The sequence below is a fragment of a genome, unplaced genomic scaffold (genome assembly GCF_019419815.1).
Source record: "Pyrus x bretschneideri cultivar Hongxiangsu unplaced genomic scaffold, Pyrus_bretschneideri_v1 Contig32, whole genome shotgun sequence".
In the NCBI taxonomy this organism is placed as follows: Eukaryota; Viridiplantae; Streptophyta; class Magnoliopsida; order Rosales; family Rosaceae; genus Pyrus; species Pyrus x bretschneideri.
Window position 1 is genome coordinate 5,167,441 of NW_025999635.1, and position 22,664 is coordinate 5,190,104.

The 22,664-nt window shown below is 36.4% G+C and overlaps 3 protein-coding genes across 4 annotated transcripts; 1 reads left to right on the plus strand and 2 right to left on the minus strand.

Annotated features, from left to right (window-relative positions):
- The first annotated feature begins 3,052 nt into the window (after window positions 1–3,052).
- Window positions 3,053–6,471, plus strand: LOC103963404 (NAC domain-containing protein 7). Of its 2 annotated transcripts, none has more exons than XM_009376217.3 (4): window positions 3,053–3,670; window positions 4,571–4,811; window positions 4,911–5,182; window positions 5,378–6,471. In XM_009376217.3, the coding sequence occupies exons 2-4, from the start codon at window positions 4,652–4,654 to the stop codon at window positions 5,909–5,911; spliced, it is 966 nt and encodes a 321-aa protein (XP_009374492.2). In that variant the 5' UTR covers window positions 3,053–3,670; window positions 4,571–4,651; the 3' UTR covers window positions 5,912–6,471. The 2 variants fall into 2 exon arrangements, with proteins under 2 accessions (XP_009374492.2, XP_009374491.2); XM_009376216.3 differs by having other exon boundaries at window positions 4,627–4,811; window positions 5,378–6,465.
- A 2,778-nt stretch (window positions 6,472–9,249) lies between these two features.
- LOC103963402 (monocopper oxidase-like protein SKS1) lies at window positions 9,250–13,540 on the minus strand. The gene is given in 10 exon segments (XM_009376215.3): window positions 9,250–9,665; window positions 9,748–9,947; window positions 10,282–10,360; window positions 10,446–10,811; window positions 11,157–11,523; window positions 11,941–12,079; window positions 12,174–12,444; window positions 12,521–12,630; window positions 13,261–13,304; window positions 13,307–13,540. Coding segments are annotated over 10 exon segments (1,785 nt in total). The 5' UTR covers window positions 13,413–13,540; the 3' UTR covers window positions 9,250–9,562.
- Window positions 13,541–17,941: 4,401 nt separating this feature from the next.
- LOC103932673 (acid beta-fructofuranosidase 1, vacuolar) lies at window positions 17,942–22,464 on the minus strand. Its single transcript, XM_009342313.3, is given in 10 exon segments — window positions 17,942–18,396; window positions 18,547–18,634; window positions 18,734–18,744; window positions 18,746–18,955; window positions 19,121–19,282; window positions 19,373–19,572; window positions 19,575–19,892; window positions 19,895–20,227; window positions 21,678–21,686; window positions 21,875–22,464. Coding segments are annotated over 10 exon segments (1,932 nt in total). The 5' UTR covers window positions 22,275–22,464; the 3' UTR covers window positions 17,942–18,195.
- Between the last annotated feature and the right edge of the window lie 200 nt (window positions 22,465–22,664).

Genomic DNA, 22,664 nt, shown 5'->3' on the forward strand with positions numbered 1-22,664 from the left:
TAGAAATTGATTATTTCGAGAAATTTTTAGTTGTGACAGTAAATACAAATGATACATCACGTGTTTTAATAAAAGCGGTGAGAAATTTTATTTTTTAAGTTATTAACTTTTTAGTACACATATCTCACTATTTGTATATTGGCACGTGATGTACCACTCCGTGTACCAGTTACACTGAAAAATCTCTTCTTAAGAACATCCTTCCGAATCCAGGGATTATACGGGTGGGACCCTGAGACGTAGGCATTTGATTAGATGTGGGGCCCTAAGAGTATTAGGGAAGCCGCATCCTTATTGGTTGCGGAGAAGTTTAGCCACCCAAATGACGACACGTCGATGTAACAACGGAGTCTTACCGTCCACCAAAACGTTCGGACGGAAACAATGATGTTTCTCATCCGTCATCATGAAAAATACGGGACCTACATGAATACTCAAAATCTCACCACTAATTCATACAAGCTATTTCCATTTTAATTACAAAAAATTTATTCATATTATATTTTTCATACTGTATTTGTACCACTTTTTATTACAATTAGAATCTATTTGAATTGGTAGGCTCTATATTAATTTGAGAGATTGTTTGATTAAGCAAGTGTTCGATTTGTAAAGCTCGTGTATCAGATCGCTTTGTGATCTTCATTTGCATATGAATCTATTATGAAAAATATAAATATATACTTTATATATTCATAAAAATCAAAGAGGTATATGAGGCTACACCGGAAAATCTTTCAAGAACCAAAATGTTATTGTAGCAGTATGCTAAATTATTTATCTATGTGTTTGGGTTAATATTTGAAACCTTTGCCCGAACACTATGTTATATATATGAAGAAGTATAGATATATATCAATATGTTATTCATATTATATGAATCCATTATGAAAAATATAAATATATACTTTTATATATTCATAAAAATCAAAGAGGTATATGAGGCTACATCCGGAAATCTTTCAAGAACCAAAATGTTATTGTAGCAGTATGCTAAATTATTTATCTATGTGTTTGGATTAATATTTGAAACATTTTGCCCGAACACTATGTTATACATATGACAAAGTATAGATATATATATATATCCATATATATATCAATATGTTATTCATATTAAATAATGTTACAATAACATTCTCAAGTAAGTTAGGCAATTAGCTTGAAATAACTATATGGATAAGTTTGTCCTCTCCCACACTAACTAACCCTAACTGAACTTAGCTAATGTACGCGCGCACGCGGTTGATCTTTTCCATGCTTCTGGGTTGTAATGCGAGGGAAGCAGGCTGCCTCTCCTGAGTCTTAGCGGGAAGAAGGTGTGCTCATTCCTAAAACCCAACGGTAGGACCCACTAAAGCCTGTTTTGTTTTGGTACACAACGGAAGGGGCCACCGAGTGGAGATATTTTTTTATTGTATTCAGAACACAAATGATATATCACATATTTTTATATAAGTAGTGAAAAATTTTATATCTTAAATTATTAACTTTCAAACAAACATATCACATCGTTTATATGGTAATACGTTATGTACCATCCTGTATTTCGATCACACTGAAATATCTCTCCACCGAGTCGGATCCCACAGGCACAACTCAGAAAAATACACGACCCCTCCGTCGTCCCTCCCTCAACTTGCGAGCTCAATGATAGTGGCTAGCCCACGCCGGATTGCCAAGCCGTCCAGGCCATCATTCTCCTCCTCTATGGGTCCCACATCCCACCACACTTGCCGCCCTTTACTTTACTCATCACTGTCCCTCCAAAACCTTCCTCAACACTCTCTGTCCGTTCGGCTCCGCTCAGCTCAGCCCGCCCAACTCCGCCCAGCACCTCAGGATAAAGCCATTTGGAGAACTGTCACTTTCTTGATATTAAACGTCGGTTAATGGGTCCCACTTTTCTTCTGGAAAAGCACTCGTGCAAAAACCCTAACTAACAACACCGTCAATACTAAAGAATATAGGACAACGTTAGTTAAGTAGAAAGTTGCCACCTGTGCTGCCCTTCCTTTTTCGATGGAACGGGGAAGGAGAGGACGGTGTTAGAACGGGGCTTGAGCTCCGTTACGGTCGACTCAGCTGACAAAGAACATGTTGGTAGATATTTTAAGACCGCGTATAATGATGACAATGGAAGCGTATAGGTCACGAGTTGATCTCAATAGAATATGTAATAGGACTAGGGTTTGTAGAGAGAGCGTATTGGAGTGCTATAATTTCACCATTGGTTTCATCAACTTTTAGGTCTCACTTTTTAAGTTGGAGTTTGTCTATAATATATAATATATCGGTGTAGAGAGAAACACCAATATTTGAACAGTTAAATTAAGATTACCAAAATTCATATATGTAATTCTAACCGTCACATTGTAAAATTTTTTGACAAATCAGCAGCCAACAATTATAAAATTTATCATGTCCTAGAAATAAGTAATCAGACACCTGAATTCGTTATTGTAATTTATATGTGATCAACAACACCATAATAATTAAGAACAATGCTGGAGAATTATTGTGAAAACATAATGGTTAATTAGTTTTAATTGGTTTTGAGCTAGAACCATATCTACCGAACCAAATTAATACTTTCTTCAACAACACTTTGAATTAATCATCCATGATTGTTACTTTGCCCCATTTATTTTCTACTTTAATTATGGAAGATATAATTAACACAGCTGAAAACAAACTTAATACTAAGAAAGATCAGTAAAACCCTAGAGCCAATTACTAGTTATAGCAATTCCACGTGTGGTAAACCCCAGAAAAATGTGGTGGAACATGCAAGAACCATGGATCACGACTCATATGGACACAGCAACAACACCATGATCATGATCGTAAATTTATTGGAGTTGAGAGTTAAAAAAGAAGGGGGATCGAGGGATGTAAGTAATTAATGGTAGGGACTAGAAGGATGATGCCGCATTTGTTTGTAACTTTTTGGCTGGTGGCCGTTCCAATACGTCATCATTATATCCCTAGCTCTCATATATCTTACTTGTTCTTGAACTTTAAGTCCACATTTCTCTCTCTCTGACAATCTTTGCCACTGGCATAGAGACCAAGCTAGCTCAGATAGACAAACAATATTGAAATATATATATATATATATATGGGGTTGATTAAGGTTTCGGTCTCTATCACTATCAGTGGCGGGTAGAGGTGGCAGTAGAGAAAGAGCTTTGCTTCCTGTTTGATCAGCCAGTTTTGCGCCACCCTTTCTTCCCGCCTAATCTTTCCCCGCAATCTAGCTTTTATCAATAGTGAGAGACAAGACATTGAAAACCTAAGACATTAACCAGAAGCTATAACTTTGTTTTTAGGGTTTTTCTTCTTATTTAAACACTACTTGGTCTCTATTCTTCCATTCCTCAACTTTTCCATTTTCTTGGCTTGTCTTTCTTAATTTCTAGGGATCCAAATATCCAGAAAAGTCGACAATAAAGTTTTTGGGGACCAGAAAATAAGTTCGTGTTCAATTCCCGAGGGCAGTACTGATCTAAATCTTACAATCACTGACATGTTCTGCTCGGCTGTCCTTGTATCTTCCCTGATATCTGTAACCTCCGTTCAGCTCCCTCTATAGTTTGAAGTCGTAAGGAAGATTGACACACAACCGATCATGATCCGTGGACTGCAAAGCGAAAGATTTTTCTTTTCTGTAAGCTTTCTCTCTCTCTCTCTCTCCTCCTCTCTCTCTCTCTCTCTCTCTCTCTCTCCATGAAATTCTACTTCTTTGTTCTCCAAGTATTCTTGAGTTGAATTCTTTGTGGGTTAGCTTTTCAATATTATAATTTCGGTTATTTTCCGCTCGAACAAGAAGTTTGAGGGTTTGCTAGGGTAGAAACTTGTTCTTCATCAACCGTATCTCAAGAAAAAAAAATATGGCTTTCCTTTTTACATGATCTGGGTTCTCATCGACCTTCTGATCCAATTAACAATAACAGTAAAGTACAATTTATTTGGAATGATTAGTTTTGTTATTTTGATTTCTTTCATGTTTTCTTGCCTGCACCAAGATCGATTATCAGAAGTATTTATGATTACCATACAGAAAAAGTTATTTCTCATCTGAAGCATCATTTCCTGTATCAGATTAAATATTCTGTGTGAATTACATAGCATTGACAATGAACTCCCCAAAAAGAACCCTTTTTTTTTCACGAGTTCATTCATCTAATTGAATATTCATGATTACATGACACTTTTCATTATCAACTTCACAATGGATAAATTTCCCACATTAGGTCAAATGAACTTTTAGTTAAGTAGGCAAGTAGTTCAATAATTTCGCGCGGAAGCGTTAAACAACCTCAATCATCACTCATCCGAGCTCATTTTGTTTAAAAAATCAGACAAAATCAGTCACCATTGATTACTTACAAAGAAAATGTTGCATATGTTACATCGAGCTCATTCTGATAATCATCTCTTTTTTTGGCATGCACACATGTCTTTGATTAGGGCTAAAGTACACAAAAATTAACGAAAATTAAATTCCATTGAGATGATTCCTTAGGGTTGTGTAAGGCAATTTACAGTTGGTTGAATATTGTTTCAGGATAAAACTTTGCATGCATGCATGCCTATATGATCAGTATGACAAATAAATTTCAGGACCGAAGACCAAAAGCTGGACAATATGGAAACTTTTTCACACGTTCCCCCTGGTTTCCGGTTCCATCCGACGGATGAAGAACTTGTTGATTACTACCTCAGGAAAAAGGTTACTTCAAGAAGGATTGACCTTGATGTTATTAAAGATGTCGACCTCTATAAAATTGAGCCATGGGATCTTCAAGGTATATAAACATTATCACAATCAAGATATTGGAGTCACTTCAATTTATTTAATCAATTGGACAACAACTAATATCAGTTACATAAACCTGTAAGTACAGAACTATGCAGAATAGGGACAGAAGAGCAAAACGATTGGTACTTTTTCAGCCATAAAGATAAGAAGTATCCTACTGGAACTCGAACAAACAGAGCCACAGCTGCAGGGTTTTGGAAAGCCACAGGAAGAGACAAAGCCATTTATTCAAAGCATGACTTAATTGGCATGAGGAAGACCTTAGTGTTTTATAAAGGTCGAGCCCCAAATGGTCAGAAGTCCGATTGGATTATGCATGAATACCGCCTTGAAACTGATGAAAATGGAGCTCCACAGGCAAGAATTTAAATTGTACATATTCTAAATTTTTTATGTACGTGCCGCCGTATTTGTATCATCTTAACTGATCATGTATTATACTACTTTAACCAAGAGATAGTACACTCTTAAAGGTCGATTAAGATGATAAAATAAATTTTGTATTTCCTTATTACATTGTGTTCAAACTTGATTCTTGTGCAATTAAAGCAGGAAGAAGGATGGGTTGTATGTAGGGTATTCAAGAAGAAAATTGCAAGCATGAGAAATAAGATGAGTGAACATGAGTCACCATGTTGGTACGATGACCAAGTCTCCTTCATGCCAGACTTAGACTCACCAGGGCACAACTCTAGCTCTATGAACATGAACATGGTGCCATACCACCACCTTCCTAGTTATCCATGCAAGAAAGAGCTTGATCACTTGCCCTTCCAGGTTCCCCACGAGCACTTCTTCCAGCTTCCTCTTCTCGGAAGCCCAAAACTTCTTCAATCATCATCAGCCACAGCTGTAAGCAGCTCCAACTCCATGGCACCTCATGCATATGGCATCGACATTAACCATGCTTGCACTTTTCAGCCGTCAGATCAAGACCAAAATTTTCATGGTGTAGTCTATGGTAACAGTAGTAATGACGATCATCAGCGAACAGTAGATCAAATGACTGATTGGCGAGCGCTGGACAAGTTTGTAGCTTCACAGCTCAGCCAGGATGACGCCTCAAAGGGAAATAGCTACTCATGATATTACATGCCCTGTTAATAAAATGTCTATAGTATGTATTAGACAAATATGGATTAATACTCAAACATTTGGAAGGAAGTGACACCATATGAAATTAATCATTTAGTAGTATATATATATACCGATCATAGGATTTAAGTACATTAGGGAAAATCGAGAGGATATTGATCTCACCATTTCCTTGTACATAATAAAACTACTGCATCAACATTGTAACTTAATTAAACTCTAAACTTCTGTTTGTTTGAGTGGTAATTTAACCCCATCAAATTAGTCATCACTTTGAAATTTCTACATCTAGTTAGCAAGCGGACTGTTCATGGAGCTGAGTTTGCTTGAAGAAATGAAGCTGATGAAGCATTGTATTTGCATGTCATGGGACTTTATTATGTGCTACCTATAGCTAACAGCCATGTAAGCTGTTAACGAACTCGACCAGGTGGTCGATTGATTTTAGAAATGTTACTTAATTTGTATGTCAACTGAATGATATTAATATTACTATATACAGTTGGAGTTCTATATCTTTGTATTTATTTTTTTTCAATAAGGCAAGAAGTGTGTAGCTCAGTTGGTTAAGAATATTCACCCTTTCACTTGAGACTTTGAGTTCAAATTCCTCTATTGCTCCTCTAAAAAAGAGAAAATGTTCCTTTAAATAATGTATCTGCCTCACCAGAATGGTTGTTTCTTCCTTTGACCGTTCTCAAATTTAGCACCCAAAACATTAGTGGAAAGAGGATCGAGTGCTCTGGTTACTGTCTATATCATGATATCTGATATGAGAGCCGGAATAATAAAGTTATATATTACACGAATGATGAATACTTGCTTTGATGTAAAGCTTGGCAAATGCAGTTATAGTACATTTTCTTCTTTTTAAATCGTAGAAGGCAAGTATGTAATTCAATCAACCAGCAAGAACTACGTATCCATATAGTCGGCACCACAAGAGGTAGGTTTTAAGCGCTGACAGAGTATGCTTAGATTAAATTTCTTATCAATTACCATGTTCTAGTAAGTACTAGATAGGGCAGATGTTTGGAAGTGGTCTATTGCTAATTTTTGGGTGCTTGTTGTCATAGACTTTGAAATGTTATTGTATATGACTTTGAAAAGTTAATGTGTTTTACTGAAAGGTATATTTTTTATTAGGTACTCGAATAAGGTTATGTGATATATATCATGTCAATGTATTAAAATATTGAAAGCGCTACGGAGATCACCTATTGTAAATCACATAAAAATCATCTTTCTAATAGAAATGGAACCTACTTGTATTGTGAACCCTACTTCTATTTGAGAGATGGTTTAGATGTAGTTTACAAAATGTGGTCTCCCCAACTTGTGACGTAAATGTAATATTATCATACGTGGACAATAGCGAAGTTTCATTTTATTCTCACCATAATTAAAGGGTGATGCTAGTTGGACACACAAAATTATAACACACTTGCCGACACACTTTTAATACTAGTGAGATTCACATCTAATAGCAAATCAATAAGTGTGTCAGTTTTGTGCGTCGAAACAGTTTTATTGTAATGCTCAAATTCTAAGCTAGCTATTAGCAAATCAAGGGAGAGAAGAATGCCTATTAATGCATTACTTCATCAACTTTTTCTATATGCCACTCTTCTCTTATGTATTTGGCACTACCATGAGGAGCTGAAAAGGAAAAACTATCTCTAACTTGAAAACGAAACATGCAACCGACCCGGATGAAAATTTTAAGCTGAACTTACAACTAAACTTGGAACTTTTTCGAAAAAAAAAAACATAAAAAAGAACATGAACTACTAACCTATATATGGGGCTCGTGGATGTGTGAGAAAGATAAGCTGGAGGCAATTTGCACCAAAGCATAAAATACACCCAGTTGCTAAATATAGATATCAGTTATATATGGTAGGGATTGGAGAGCTCCAGCAGGATGCCCTCTGAATTTTGTAGCATTTTCATGCAAGAGAAACGAACAAACGGTTGCAAGGAAATTTGAGGACATTGGTTACCTATTTATTTGGATAGATCTTTTCATTATTTACTTGTTGCCAAGTCAAACTCGACAGTCCCTTTCAAGCAATGAAAGTTTTGGTGCGACTGCGACATACTCATTACTCATTAGGCATGTTCGAGAGAGACCAAGAGAAGAAATTAATTAAGTCAATGAGGTATCCTAGGATAGAAAAGTCGAGTGAACAAGTGATCAGTTGGTTTAACGGCACCTAATTTCCACTTGATTTGATTATTATAGAAGGTTTTATGTTCGATTTAGATGAATGCGAGAATATTATATATCTTATAATCACTTAGATATTACGTTCTAACCCAATCTAGCTTATTGTGGATAAATTAATGACAGTATCTTCGTAAATATTAATCATATCATTTGTTTTAAAATTTAAAAAGGAAAAAAGAATGAACTAATGAGTGTAAGAAGAAAATGTTACCCACACGCACGACATGAACAGAAGAAGACTTTAGAAGGTGGTAATTAATTGCAAATATGTAATTAGAGTTTTATATATTTCTGAAATTCTTGCTTGTGAAAGAAGGATGATATCCAGTGTAATCATACTTAGTCCATGTGACTGCTATCATGTTCTTCAATTAACCCACAAATTAACCTCTTTCTGAATCGGGTCCCCATCCTAGACCTACCCTTAAACATTGCTTTTCTAGGTCACATAGTCCTTGATCCTATCGTCAGTTTCAGGAAGTCGCCATTTCGTTAGGATCGAACGAATGCTATAGCGTAAACTAATTTAGTTGATTAGGAAGCACTTTTCAAGTGCTTTTCAAAAAGCACGTGATTTTTAATTAAAATTTTCACATGCTAATAAGATTTTCTTGTAAGATGACAAGAATAGAAGAGTTGATCGCCCCATTGAATCTCAACTAAATTGCCCCATCTATCCTCTGAGTACAAGTTTGGTTTAAAACTTGGTTCAAACAAGTGAACAACAGCTATCACTGAATACTATAACTCTAGTAGTATTTCTCTTCACATATAAATAAAAAGTTTTAGGTTCGATTCTCGTCAAAAACGAATTTGTAAAAAAAAAATAAAAAATAAAAAACAAGTGAACAACAGCTGGAAGCAGGTGATAATACCCCCTAGGCTGAGGAGCAAGATAAAGAATCCCCCCGAAGAGAGGCTCATATTTGATTAGATAGTTGGTGAGACAAAGACAATAGCTTCCGAATGAATCATAAAATGACCGACATAAATCATCATAAAAAAAAACACATTGACAATTTGAGGGACGGTCAAGGCCCACGTTCTCGAAGGACAAATAAAAAATTAAAAAAAAAACACACACACACAAATGGGAAACTTGAGAAAAATGAAGTCAAATGGTATACATCATGAGACTTCAATTCATGAGTACACATAATTTCAAGAACGCACAAAAGAATGTTGGATACAGAATGACCTATTACAACGCTATGGTATGGGAAGTATCGCCACAGAAAAAGGAAGAAACAAGCATTTATCTTCTGTCACTAAAACCACCCAAAACCCGAAATGTACCACCATCACACTTTGATTTGCACACCTAAAACTACCATCTGTATTTCAACCAACCCAGCAATTCAGCACGAAAAGCCGCCACTGCTCGGAATCAACCGTCACCATTAACTAACTCATCATCTAAAAGTACAAACCAAAGTGAAGAATGCCACCAGCAGAGAGATGAGCAGCCTCGAACTTCCCCTGGAAATTGATGTTGCAGAAGAATGCTTCTGTTCCCTGAAGATGCCAAAGAAAGAAAATTAAAACGATAATTTTCATCTAGAGGGGAGAGTGAGTGAGTGAGAATTGTTAAGCATACTGCTGCCTGCTGGCTAAGGCACCACAATACAGAACATTATTGGGCACACCAAACTCTGTTTCACCGCTCTCCTCTGGATTAACGATTCTCAGATATGTCTCTTGGCCAAGGTACCATCTATCAAGGTTTTGAGTTCTAAGATTCCACACTCCGGGATTGTCAAGCGAGACAAGCACTGCTGTCCATGCGCCTGGGAAAACCTAGACAATCACAGACAGAAACACAAACACTTCATGCAAGACATAAAACAAGCATATTCCAGAGTCATCCTCATACCATGCATGAACAGACTGGACAATAAGTATGTAAGCAATCATTTCAGAATTCACATGCTAAGGCATATATCATCCAACATCTACACATTTGCATTTGACTTGAATGTATGTACGAAATATTTGCTACACGGCCATCAGGACTTTTTTTCTAGAGTTTCCATTTAGTTTCTTCTCTAGATTTTTAAGAAAGGGCATAATAACCGGCTGAAAAGCAAAAGGTATCATAAAGAATAAGAAAAACAGATGTTCAAAGACAAACCTGTGTAGTGCTTCGAGTAATTGCATCCCACTTATTATATGCACTTCTGCTGTTTTCAGTCCAATCACCAAAACCCATCCTGCACACATCAAATCATTTTCTCTAAACACCAACTAATTTCAAAGTAGCTGATATAAAATGATACAAACGAAAATAAAACTTACCCAACCAAAAAAAAGGAATATCCATCCAAATGAAAACTCTGCACTGCGGTGTTATTGTTCTGGAAAACGATTTCAATAAAACCCTTATATGTGGCATTGATGACAGATATGTCTGTTCGGGGGGTTCTATTAAGTGGCTTATTGGGGAAATCAAGCTTATAGGCTCCTCTAACATTGTTCTTATCTGCAAGCCTAATTGGTGTAGTAAGGTTGGCAAATGAGATGCCATTCAGCGTAGCTCGCAGTTTCCCACCAATTATCTGTGGTGGCACAGTCTTTATCACGTATAAATCAGTGACATTAATTTGACCATAGTGAAATGATCCCTGAGGATTAGGGCGAGCTCCACTTGCAGATCCATTTTGCCTAGCAATAAGATAGCCAAAGACTTCAGACGAATGAACTAGTAATGAACTACTCTGAGAATTTACCTAAAACCGAACAATTAAGGGGAAGAAATGAGGAAATCGCAAATCCAATATATGCACGAACAAAAACAAGGCATAGTTTACAGCATCTAACTGAATCATCTGTTATGGCAATGATCTAAATATTTCTGTAAATTTAAGTCAAGAACTGATCATCTGTTCAAGTTGATTTAAGATAAGAGAAATAATGGCTCCTCAATAGCAAACTTTTAACATCTTTCTACCACAAGACATGTTACAAGAAATCAACATCTTGAAGGAATATAAATCTTCAAAAACAAACCTGATAGACAATGCCTGGTTCATCGACCATGTCTTGTCATAAAAATCGTTGGGAGGGTCAGGGAGAGGACCACTTGCTGGTCCTTTAGAGTTGGAATAGTGCAAGACAGCAACACCAGTAACTCTTTGCCAAAGTGATTCATTTACAAACCTCGCACTTGCAACGATGTAGTAATCACTACTGGCATTCTGATCCATGGTAATAAGAAATGAATATGACTGTCCAACATGAATGTCTAAGTTCGTATAGTTTTGTTGCATTGTATAATATCCCTCTGTTTCAGCTAAAACCAGATTGTGATTCTGAATTCTAAAGTTCAAACTTGTTGAAATACCAACGTTGTGCACTCGTATTCTGTATGTCTTTCCTGCAAAACACATTAATTTGAAACAATTATCCGAGAGAATATAAAATATATCACAGAAATAATAATATCGCACCACACGTTTCACCATTTTATGTCTCCAATTCTGAAGACTAGGAAATCCAAATTCCTTAATCGACATTAGTGATCTTTACCAGGGAGAAATATGCTTCAATGTATCAAAATTAGACAGGTAGTGCATAAAAGGATGATAGTAGAATGGAATTGTCAACAAATGTTCATAACAACAACAATAATATGAAACAAGACAAAGCAAAACAGAAAAAGAACAAATGCAACATTTATATATTCATGGTCGTCTCAGCAGAGATAACCTGTGATAACAAAGTGAAGATTGAAAGGGATGGAGTGTTGGGAAGGAGGATGGATCATGGTTGCAAAAGCCTTTAAAATATATACCTGGATCAACATTGATGGTTTCATACTGAATTCCATCAGGTACTAGAGTATTATTGTATTGATAAGGTCCCTTTCCATTGATAAGAACTCCATCTGGCATCCCAAGGTCTTTTCCAGCATCAAGAGCAGTTCTCAGTGCCTAAAATCAAAGGAAAGGAAAGGGAGGAGGTCATTCCTGAACTTCAGTCTTCATTGTTCACATGTAAAGACTTAACACACCAACAAATACTGACCGTATGGTTTTGTGTGTACCAGTCACCGATAGTAATGAAGATATCACCAGCAGGCAGATTAAAAGGAACATTAATTTCTGCCCTGTTATTAATATGAAAGGAGCCAAAACCTCCAGATGCTCTCTGCAAATTAAGAGATGGGAAATAGAAGAAGCTCCCGATCTGGTCCTTAACTTGAAACTGATAAGTCCAATTCCATGAAGGAGGGATCGGACAATTTGTGCCAAGAACACCATCCTGCCATGAATTCCGCCGCATTTGAATCCCAGACCTGTCATAGAAATTTCACAAACATCTCAAAAACATCCCATCCAAGAAATACAACGAAATTTGTACGAAAACCTTACCATGTCATCAGGAGATTTTCGTCCAATTCATTGTGTACATTAACAACAACATTGTTATTTGTAGTAGCATTGATAGGAGGACCTGGAAACTTCCCATTAACTGCTATAACCTGCAATCAAAATTCCAATAAAAACATGTAATGATACACTTTGAAAATTGCTCAAACTCCAAACAATGTAAGATGCACACATGGCCTAAGATCTACATTAATCACCCAAACATAAACGAAAATATACTCGTAAATTATACGAAAAGGGGGTAAAACCCCTCCCGCACAAGGGTTTTAGAACCAGGACACAAATAATCTAAAAATAATATGTACTGCAAAATCAAGCAAATATCGCTGAAAAACCGAAGACTCACTAAATACTCTTTTTAACCCCTCAATCCATCTCACAGTCACTAAAACCCTCGTTAACAGTACCAGAAATAATCCATGAATGCACGCACAATCAAGCAAGTATGTCTGGAAAAACAAAAACCCACATCGAAATGATCTATATATACTCTTCTTAAACCCCAATCTACCTCACTATCACTGATATAAACCCACAAACAGCAAAAACCACAGATTTAATACATAAGTCACAAAACACAAAACCCATGAATTAAAAATGTATTCAATAGCAGTTCCAATGGATCCAGAGCCAAACAGAAAAGTTAACAAGCGCTCGCACTATCATACAGCAGTAAATAAACAGAGTAAAACCCAAATGAAAGGGAGACGAGAAAACCGTACCTGCTGAGAAACGCCGAGAGGGGAGGCGGTGATGTAAGAGACGCGAAGTCGTAGAAGACGTAGGGGTCTCCAGCAGAACAGAGAGTTGAGAGCAGAGCAATGCAGGTAAGAGAAAACAGAGTAAACAGAGAGAACCTCGACAGAGCCGCCATGGGGATCCTTAACTACGAAGTCTACGAAATCAAAGTCGAAGTTTCTGGGATTCGGCGAGTTTCCCTTACATATCAGAGGAGGAGAGAGAAAGTAGAGAGAAAGAGAGGAGAGAGCGGAAACGGAGGTTACGAGAGTGTGAATACGAAGAGAGGAGAGGAAGTTTCGTTCTTCTTCTTCAGCTGCTCTCAGAGTGTGTAAGAGAGAATGAAGAAGGCTCCGTGTCACGACAGTATTGCCCTACAACCACTTCCGCTTCTCGAAATTTTTAGCTAAACGCGCGTATATTAAGGAGTGCGGCAGGTGACTGCCTCAACCGATTGGATTTCTAGTTTTATTCTCTTCGCATATAATAAGTATCTGAAAAATTAATGATCGATATAAAAATAAGTGATGAAAGCAAACTTGCTATTGAACTTTACTGAACGGCACTCCACTGCCACTCAAACTTACCACGTATTAAGCCAAATTAATATAAGATTCTTCTTATTAAATTTAATCTAAAAGTTGAAAAAATAATTACTGCATAAACTAAAATCGAAAAACATGTAAGATTTATTAGTCTCGAGTCCACCTCCTCCCTCTCTCCTTTCTTTCCGTCCCCACCAACCCAACCCCTTCATTTAGTCAATGTTCAATGCATGCCCAAAAATACATATTTGTCAATTCAACAAACATTTCTTGTTTTCCTCTAATCATCAAACTCTATTTTACAAATTGAGAATTGTTAAGAAATAAAGGGGAGAGTTTTCGATAAAAATAAAAAATAAAAGAAAGAAAGAAAGAAAGAGGAGAGTTTTTTTGGGGTCAGGGTTTAAATGTCACCGCTCTCTGTAAATTTAATCAAAGTCCTTACCTAGAAACCCATGAATTGAGAGTGGGTGGGTAGTAGGTGTGTAGATGGAGATTAATGTTTAACAAATGGTAAGTTTTGAGTGGGTGGTGGCACGTTAAACCTCACACAAGCTTTTTCTCTATATCGGCGAGATAAAGAAAAATCAATGAATATGATTCACTACAACGGTTTTTGCCAAGACTCATTGCAAATGTCTAACTTTCAATTTTTTTGAGAAAGTTTTCTCTAATTTCGACTAATTAGAAATAAGTTGATCCTTACCTTATTGGAATTTTCTGTAGTTTCCATCGAAGTCAACTGATACCAATAACGATATTAACATCGATATATCATCAAAAATTATATATCTACATTTTTATAAATTCGCATATCCATATTTTCACTTGTATCAATATTGTAAACGCTATAATAGTACTTTTCTCATCAAATTTTAAAATGACAAAAACACCTTCAATTTTTATCAAATCCTTGACCCATTGTTTAATGAATCGGGGGTATTTTTGTTATTTTGATTTTTATTTAATATAATTTTTCATGAAATGACTAAAATGATTAATGGTGGAAAAACTCATGACCATTTTTATTGATTTCAATTTTAGAGATTAAGATGATGAGTATACCAATCTCAATAATCATTTTGACTAAAAAAAACCAAAAAAAATAATACGTGACTGATTTACCGGGTGCTGCCGGTATTTTCTCGCACAACTGCCCCAGGCCCCCCACTAACGCAAAAGGCACAAGTCTCGGCGCCTCGCGCTCGCTCAAATTTTCTAACGTTCTCATCCTCTGCAAAAGCAACCACATGCACAGCTTCAGGCCCCACCCCAAACATGCTGACTGTGTTTTTTATTTTTTATAAATATTTTCCCCTTTTTTTTATTTTTCTGGGTGATTATTTTCTTTCTGGAACACGCACGTTACACGGTTTACTAATTCCACAGTTTGTTTTATGGAAAAGAAAAAACATATGCATTGGGCAACTAAATTTTTGGGATTCTTTGCTGAGGTGGCATAATCTGTTGCCACGTCACGTTGTCTGTTGCGTGCCTTTGATGGATTTTCTAACAAAATTAGTGGGTGGTAATATATATTTTCTTACTAAATTAAGGATTAATATTTTAAAGTTTTTAACCGTTAAAATGTGTACATATAGACACGGCAAAATACCGTAAATTTTTCGGCTAAACTGTTTAAAAATGTCGGATTTTCCATTGTCATAAAAAAAAAAAGGTTAGTTGACTTGTCAATCAGGGAGCTGATTAAAAATATGATTACGTTAAGTAAGGAGCATTAATTTGCGTACCCTAAACTTGTTTTTCACTTTACTATTGTCTCACCTAGATAATATTATTTTGTTGGTAAAATTTAAATAATATAGTTATTTTTATTGGCCAAATATTTACCATTATATGTATGGATTTGGTGAAGTACAGCTTTGGGGAGTTTTCGTGAGAGCTGAGGTCTGTGTGGCAGCATGTGCAATAGAATCCAAAATTTATATGGCCGGCTTGTACCATCCAACAAACCTTGTGCTTTAAGTTTATATATATGACATTTGTTTATTTGTTTTTGTTTAAAACAAATGTCCGAAATGAATTGTTGTATCATCAGTTGTATATATTTATGAGTTTATCATCTAGATTCGTGTGAGGATACAATAATGATATCTAAATCTTCATTTATCGAGTGAAATGAGTCGTATCCAACCGCATAAGGAATAGTGTACAAAATCGATAATTGTGACCACCTGGCTAGCATTTAGAAGTGGTAATTGTATGAATTAGTTGAAGAGTAGTTGAAGGTCGACTCATATAGATGATAATTATAATATATAATTGTGGTTAACCTTATTATGATGATGTGATTTTGTTGTGACACTGTAAGTACATTGTAAAATTTTAGCAATTGTTGAAGTTTAATATCTCAAGTGAAATATTAGCATTGAGTGGATAAAAGTGGTAGTGGCAAGTCACAACTTTCAAGTGAACAAATTGTGGGAATTGAGGGAAATTGGCGACCGTGAGGTGGTTGCGTTTCCATATTTTACTTATTGGTCGAAGTTTATAGTATCTTAGTCACGATTAATGAGAATCTTACTAACGTCAATGGAAGACGTGCACCCAACGTATGCGGCACAAGAAGAATGATACAAAATAAGGGACGTGGCTTCAACATAACAAATGATTTAGCGGTTGGATTTGATTTCGGCAATTATTAATCTACTATTTTCAATCTCATTCGTTCGTTTTTCATATTATTTCAGAAAAATTATTAGTGCTAGATACATTGAAGAAGAATTGCAAACTAAAAGGAAACTTTTGTAATATATAATTTTATAAATAATGCTTTAGTGGTTTATCTTTGCAACTATGATAAACATTGAATTTTCACATTATCCTTCCACAAAAAGTGTGGAATTAAATATTTCTTCTTGCATTCTAAAATATTCAACTGTCACATCATGTAATTTGCAAAAGATGATCTAAAAGTTTGTCCTACATAGGGTGTGTATATATAAATATATATCCTGAGAGCATTGGCAGGAAATGGAAGCAACTAACTTGCACATGGTTGGTGGGGAAATTTAATCAGTTAGTTATTTTTTAATTAACTTGCTAATCATATTTTAATATCTCTTAATTGCCAGTGTGCTGGCTTATGACCCATTCAAAACCCTAGAAAAATAAATAAATAAATGATTAGGATTAGCCATGATCCATTAAGCTCAAATCTTCTTTTGTTGGGATGGGTATTGGATGCATTGATGCTGCCAAAAAGATTCAGAACTGAAAATAAAAGGTCAAATGGCGCTTCACAATTTTAAAAACTATAATTTAAAAAAAATAAGACCTAACGGTCGAATACCAAGTCAGTCACGTTACACGGGGAAATTGAATTAAAGAATTAAAGTAAGGAGCAAAGCACATGTTGTTCAAGAAGAAAAAAAAGGGAGTTATAACGAAATGACCACGGTATTATTTATTTTAATGAAAAATCACATTTTTACACTAAAAAGTCAATCCTGGTACTATTCAATTTACTATTTATTTTGTCCTTACTATTAAAATTTAAAATTTTCAAACCCTTTTCATTAATTTTCTATTAAAAAACCCTAATGGCTCAATTCCATGTGGGCTCTCACTTTTACTTGCAGCCCCAAATTTTCTTGCCCAATCCAACATGCATCAGACAATTGGGCTTTTAGGGCCCAAATCATTAGATTCAATTGCTTGAGGAAAGTGATTACGAGCTTTGCTCTGATACAGCAATAAAGAAATTTAGTTATATCTCTACAGCTCGTTCGTTAAAAATATTGAGTAGTATGTAGCTCGAAATGACGAACATCATATGGTAGTGGACATCTAGCACTATTTTTATTTTTGTTATACAAACAATATTAAGATCGATAAACCAACACAAATACTTCATGCCAAAAAACAAACACGATTAAGTACTCGGATTACTAACTCTTCGTTTAGCAGTTAGCACTTTTAATTTTTAAATAACAACAATACAAAGTGGATAACAACATGTAGGACATCGAAGAAAGATGAATTTTAGCTAAGTGAGCTAATAGCGCAAAGAAAGTGTAGAGAATAAAAAAGGGCAACCTCAAGCTAACAAGACTTTCCGTTTTGTAAGTGTCAGGGAAGAACGTCTATCAGGGAGCAATGGGCAAAATTTTTACTTTATTAATTTATTTTTCTTGGAATCTAAATGGATAGATATCGCTCGAGGACAAGCCTTAGATACAAACTGAATGGCAGCCCATTGAGAAAAGAGTAATAACACCGCCATCGATACACATTTTTGACATTTTGCTCGCCAGAAAGTTTGTGATTCCTTGGTAGCCAAGTGATGACTGGCAGCTGCTGATGCAGGAGATGCTTTTGCTTGTGTTGCAAGAATTGAAGTAATGTCACTGATTAAACCTGGTCTAATGGGAATGGATGAATGAAGGCTGAGTTGAGCTGCCAGATCTTGAGGGTAGCCTTGACATTCACTCCTGTTGCATTATTGAACAAAAATAGCCTTGCTGCTCCATAGATTGCTTCCGTTGGGTAAACCCGCGATGAAATTACCGTCCTGCCCCCTTGCGCGTAGCTTTCCACAATCGAATGATCAACCTGCACATTCAACACCCAACAATTTAGATTCAACACCATTCTCAAGGTCCTTCTGTTATTCACAGTTTGACACGTGCACATAAGTAGCGTGTGCTTTGAAGTTTTATGCTACAAAAGATAATACAACTTGGCAAGGAAGGAAAGTCTCACCAATACTCTAGCAGAATATGTTTCACCATCCAACACAGGAACTTCGCCTCCATAAACGTGTTTGAAGACTTCAGGAGCCTCGGAGGACCTGCATTACCAAGAACCGTGTAAGATAACCGCTACATTAACATATTGAAAGTTAGAGACATCTCAGCACTAATTAACATTCATTAAGATCAAGGTTAACCTCGATTCGTCAGGCGCAGAAGTAAGTTGTGACGTCCCCATCGGTCGAGTTGGTAACTCGGAAATAAACCGGGGTTAACTCGGAAAGAGTTTCATCTGCAAGAGTCAAAATGCCAAAGGGTCCGAATGTGCTCCTATCTGCAGCACCATCACCACACCCTGAACTCCCATTCACACTCTCTGTATCCAATAATTCAATTTCAAAGTCGACGAATATGTCCAACTGTACACATTTTCAAGCAAGAAAAACGTTAGCAAGTAGGAAAATTTAAACAAATAATATGAGCATGTTAAAGACGTTTAGCCAATTTTTCGACATTTAGAATTTTAATCACTCGAGGATCGCTCGAAGGAGCCTCAAGCGACTATTTTCGAATGCTTGACATACTTGTGTAGCGGTTCCAATATCAAGTGGCACGGTTGTTCCTGCTTCAACCAAAACATCAGTAAATTCGGTACTGTTTAATCTCAAGTCTTCAATCTCCTCCACTGGCCATTGAAGCAAATTGGTTCCAGTTTTGCTATCGAACAACACAGTCCTTGGAATGGTCTGCAAAATGCGAGCACATAAATTAAATACTGCTCGTATGTCATAACCAAACAGTTATTGTCACTCGAAAAAAGTCATATGATCACGTACCTGAAGCGAGGACCACCCTTTCTCCAAATCATCAGTTTCAGTATCAGTTTCATTAATCCAACCCCACAAGATCCTTCTCTCCTTATTTTGATCGTAAAATGTCTTTGATGCATAGTACCTTCCATAGTCGTACCTCAACCCGATACCGACGTCGATAGTCGGGTCATCGGGTACCCATGTCTCATTCTCTATAAAGTAAGTCCAATTGCGTAGTGGTCCAATTTTGTGTCATCCAAACTAGCCTTTAGCACGTGCTTAACTCCGTCGTTATTTACGGACGTTTCCAAACCCTTGGTCCCGTTTATAGAAACCGGGTAAAAGTCCACGCACTCCCACATGCCCGTACCCGGGACCTCATGCAAGACCCCATCATAGAGCTCATAGTTTACAAAATCAGTTGTGGTGTACACCATTGAAATGCCGGTTGTGTTGATTTTTGATCCAATGGTAATTCGCCATTTGCCATCGGGACCGATCCACGCGGTTGTGGGGTCACGAAAATCCGTGGATCCGATTCCGATGGCGGAGTCAAAACCGGGTTACCCTCGTACTTGATCCAATCAAGGAGGAGGGGATCCGATAGGTTGGCGGGGTAGGCGAGGTTTTGTACTTGCACGGAATCGTTGGTGCTTCCGGTGTACAGAATCATGATATCGCCGTTAGGGAGTATGGTGGCGGACCCGGTCCACACCCCGTTCGCATCGAACCATCGATCGGGGACCATGGCGAGCGGGAGGTAGAGCCAGTGAATCATGTCCGTTGATACTGCATGGCCCCATGTGATGTTTCCCCACACGGCTGAGTCCGGATTGTACTGGTAGAACAGGTGATACCATCCCTTGTAAAACAATGGACCTACAAAACATTTGAATGTTAACTCATTAAATTATTAATAAATTAGCAATTTAGAATAAGATCAATCCCGAACACCAGCTGCTGGTGTGGAAGCCAAACTTATGATTATGAAAAACTGAAATGCATCTGTAAATCTTTTATGTCTTCGAAAATGATGGATTTGACCCTTTTTTAAGGGGAAAAAAAAAATCACGAACATCATGTGACATGGGAAACACGGGGTCCCACCACAAACACTAAATTTGATCATCCATAAGTTTGAATGGAGTTTCCAAAAAATAAGAAGTTTGAATGGCGGGTAGATCGTATCTGCCACGGTCCGCGGCGGCAGATGGGCACATGGCTAATTACGTCAACAAATACCCAAAAAAGGAAAGGATTTCAGAGATCTTTTAATCGTGTTCGTTCATTGTATATTGTACGATTAGAAATTATTTAAAATTTTTTTCTTTAAAATTGAATATAAATAATAACTAACGAAAATTAATCACATAATATACAATGAACTAATACAATTAAAAAATTCTTAAAATCATCACAAAAAGAATCTGAAAATGATCCAAAGAGGATCTCGTTTCCTAAAAGGAACCACTTGTGGTTACATTACATGTGAGTCGCATGGCTGAATTGGATTAGGTATTAGCTTGGTAGAGGTAGGCCCTATCTGACAAGTCCAATTTCCAGCTTGATTGACTGGTCCACAACTCACAAAGCATCAGCGCTTTGCTGGGACAGTCTTAAAAAATAATATAGTGTTGGCTCCTGGATAAAGTTGGGACCAAATTTTTGAAGAGAGTATTATCCACGTATTTATTTTTTTGAAAGTTTTAACGGAAAGTTAATGATACTGTTTATTTTAATAAAAAATTATATTTTTACACTAAAAAGTCAAACTTGATACTATTTATTTTACCCTTTATTTTGTCTTTGTCGTTAAAACTCAAAATTTTCAAATCATTTTCATTAGTTTTCCTTTATTTTTATCATCAATACATTGTTCTCAATTTTCGATCATTTGATCGAACGAATTGAAAAATCAATGAACAAAATTAATAAGGATATTTAAGAAGTAAAAAAATATGTGTCAATAAAACTTCTCATCTTCCAATTCTAACCTTATATATGCATGTATTTGACAAGACGTTAATGTACACTCTAAATCATTCTAATTATAAAAACAAAGATTTAAACTTTAGTATAAAAAAATAAATACACTGCAATGATGAACTAACCTAATCACAAAAGAAGGCCTCCAAAAGAACATATATTGTTTCATATAAACTATTAAGTAGAAACAAAAAGTACTAACACTACAACATGGTTAATTGTGGTGTAAGCGAAAAAAAATTATAAATTAATCACATGATTAGGAACAGAAAAGGAAATGTCAAAAAAAAAAAAAACAAACAAAACAAAAAGAAAAAAAAAGAGTTTTGATTTGAGAACTTACCATTAGGATCTGAAGTAGAAGAAACCAGAATCCACCACCAAAAGAACAAACATGATTAGTCCAATATAATTAAAAATCATAAAATTAAATACTGAAATTCAAAAGAAGAAAGTCCAATTAAGAAAGTTAATCATGGATTGCTGTTACTCGAAAATAAATTTAAATAAATAACAAATAAAAGCTGTAAGTGCACCAACCATTCATCCAATTGTCTGCCGGTTGGAAATGGAAGGCAGTTCTTTGCCAAGAAAACATAGCATTCGTCCAGTTATACGAAGCTTCCTCTGAAAAATATGGATTCGATTTGGCCGATACGCCTTCTAATTTTCCCCTAGGCACTGAGAACGACCTCGGTTCTGGACTAGTTGAAGCTGCCGGCTGCTGGTGGCGGTGGTCGTGATCTGGTTGTTCTGGCACTGTCTTTCGTGGCGCTCCCGGTCCTTGGTGGATTATTAATGTGACCAATGACAAGAGGAATATGACCGAGGAGAACGTGACGGCAAAAACCTTAAAGGGTCTGCGATGAGTCGGCGGAGGGACGGCGGCGGAGGGGTCTTCTCCCGGCAAGGGAATGTAGGAAGTGTTGTTGGAGTCCATGTTGCAGTAGACTCTCTTTGCAGGTGGAAATTGAGAGAGAGATGAGTGAATGTGGGGAGAAGTAAATTAAATGGGGTTTATATAGCGGGAGATATTGTGAGGAATCCGCATGGAGATTGGAGTGTAAAGGGTGGATTGGTGGTTGTCCAATTTAATTGGAGAGAGGAGAGAGAGACCTCATTGTCCTTTGCCTCTTTGGATGCTGAAATTTATCATTGTGTCTGAAACACAATTCGATATACAAGTGTTATGATACAAGTGATTGGATATTTGAAGAAAAAAAATTCTAATCACTTTTATTATGATACTAGACGTATCAAGACGTGTTTCCCAACATGCTGAAAAATCTCGCGTTTCAAAAAGTTAAAATTTGAATGACCCTCAGATGTG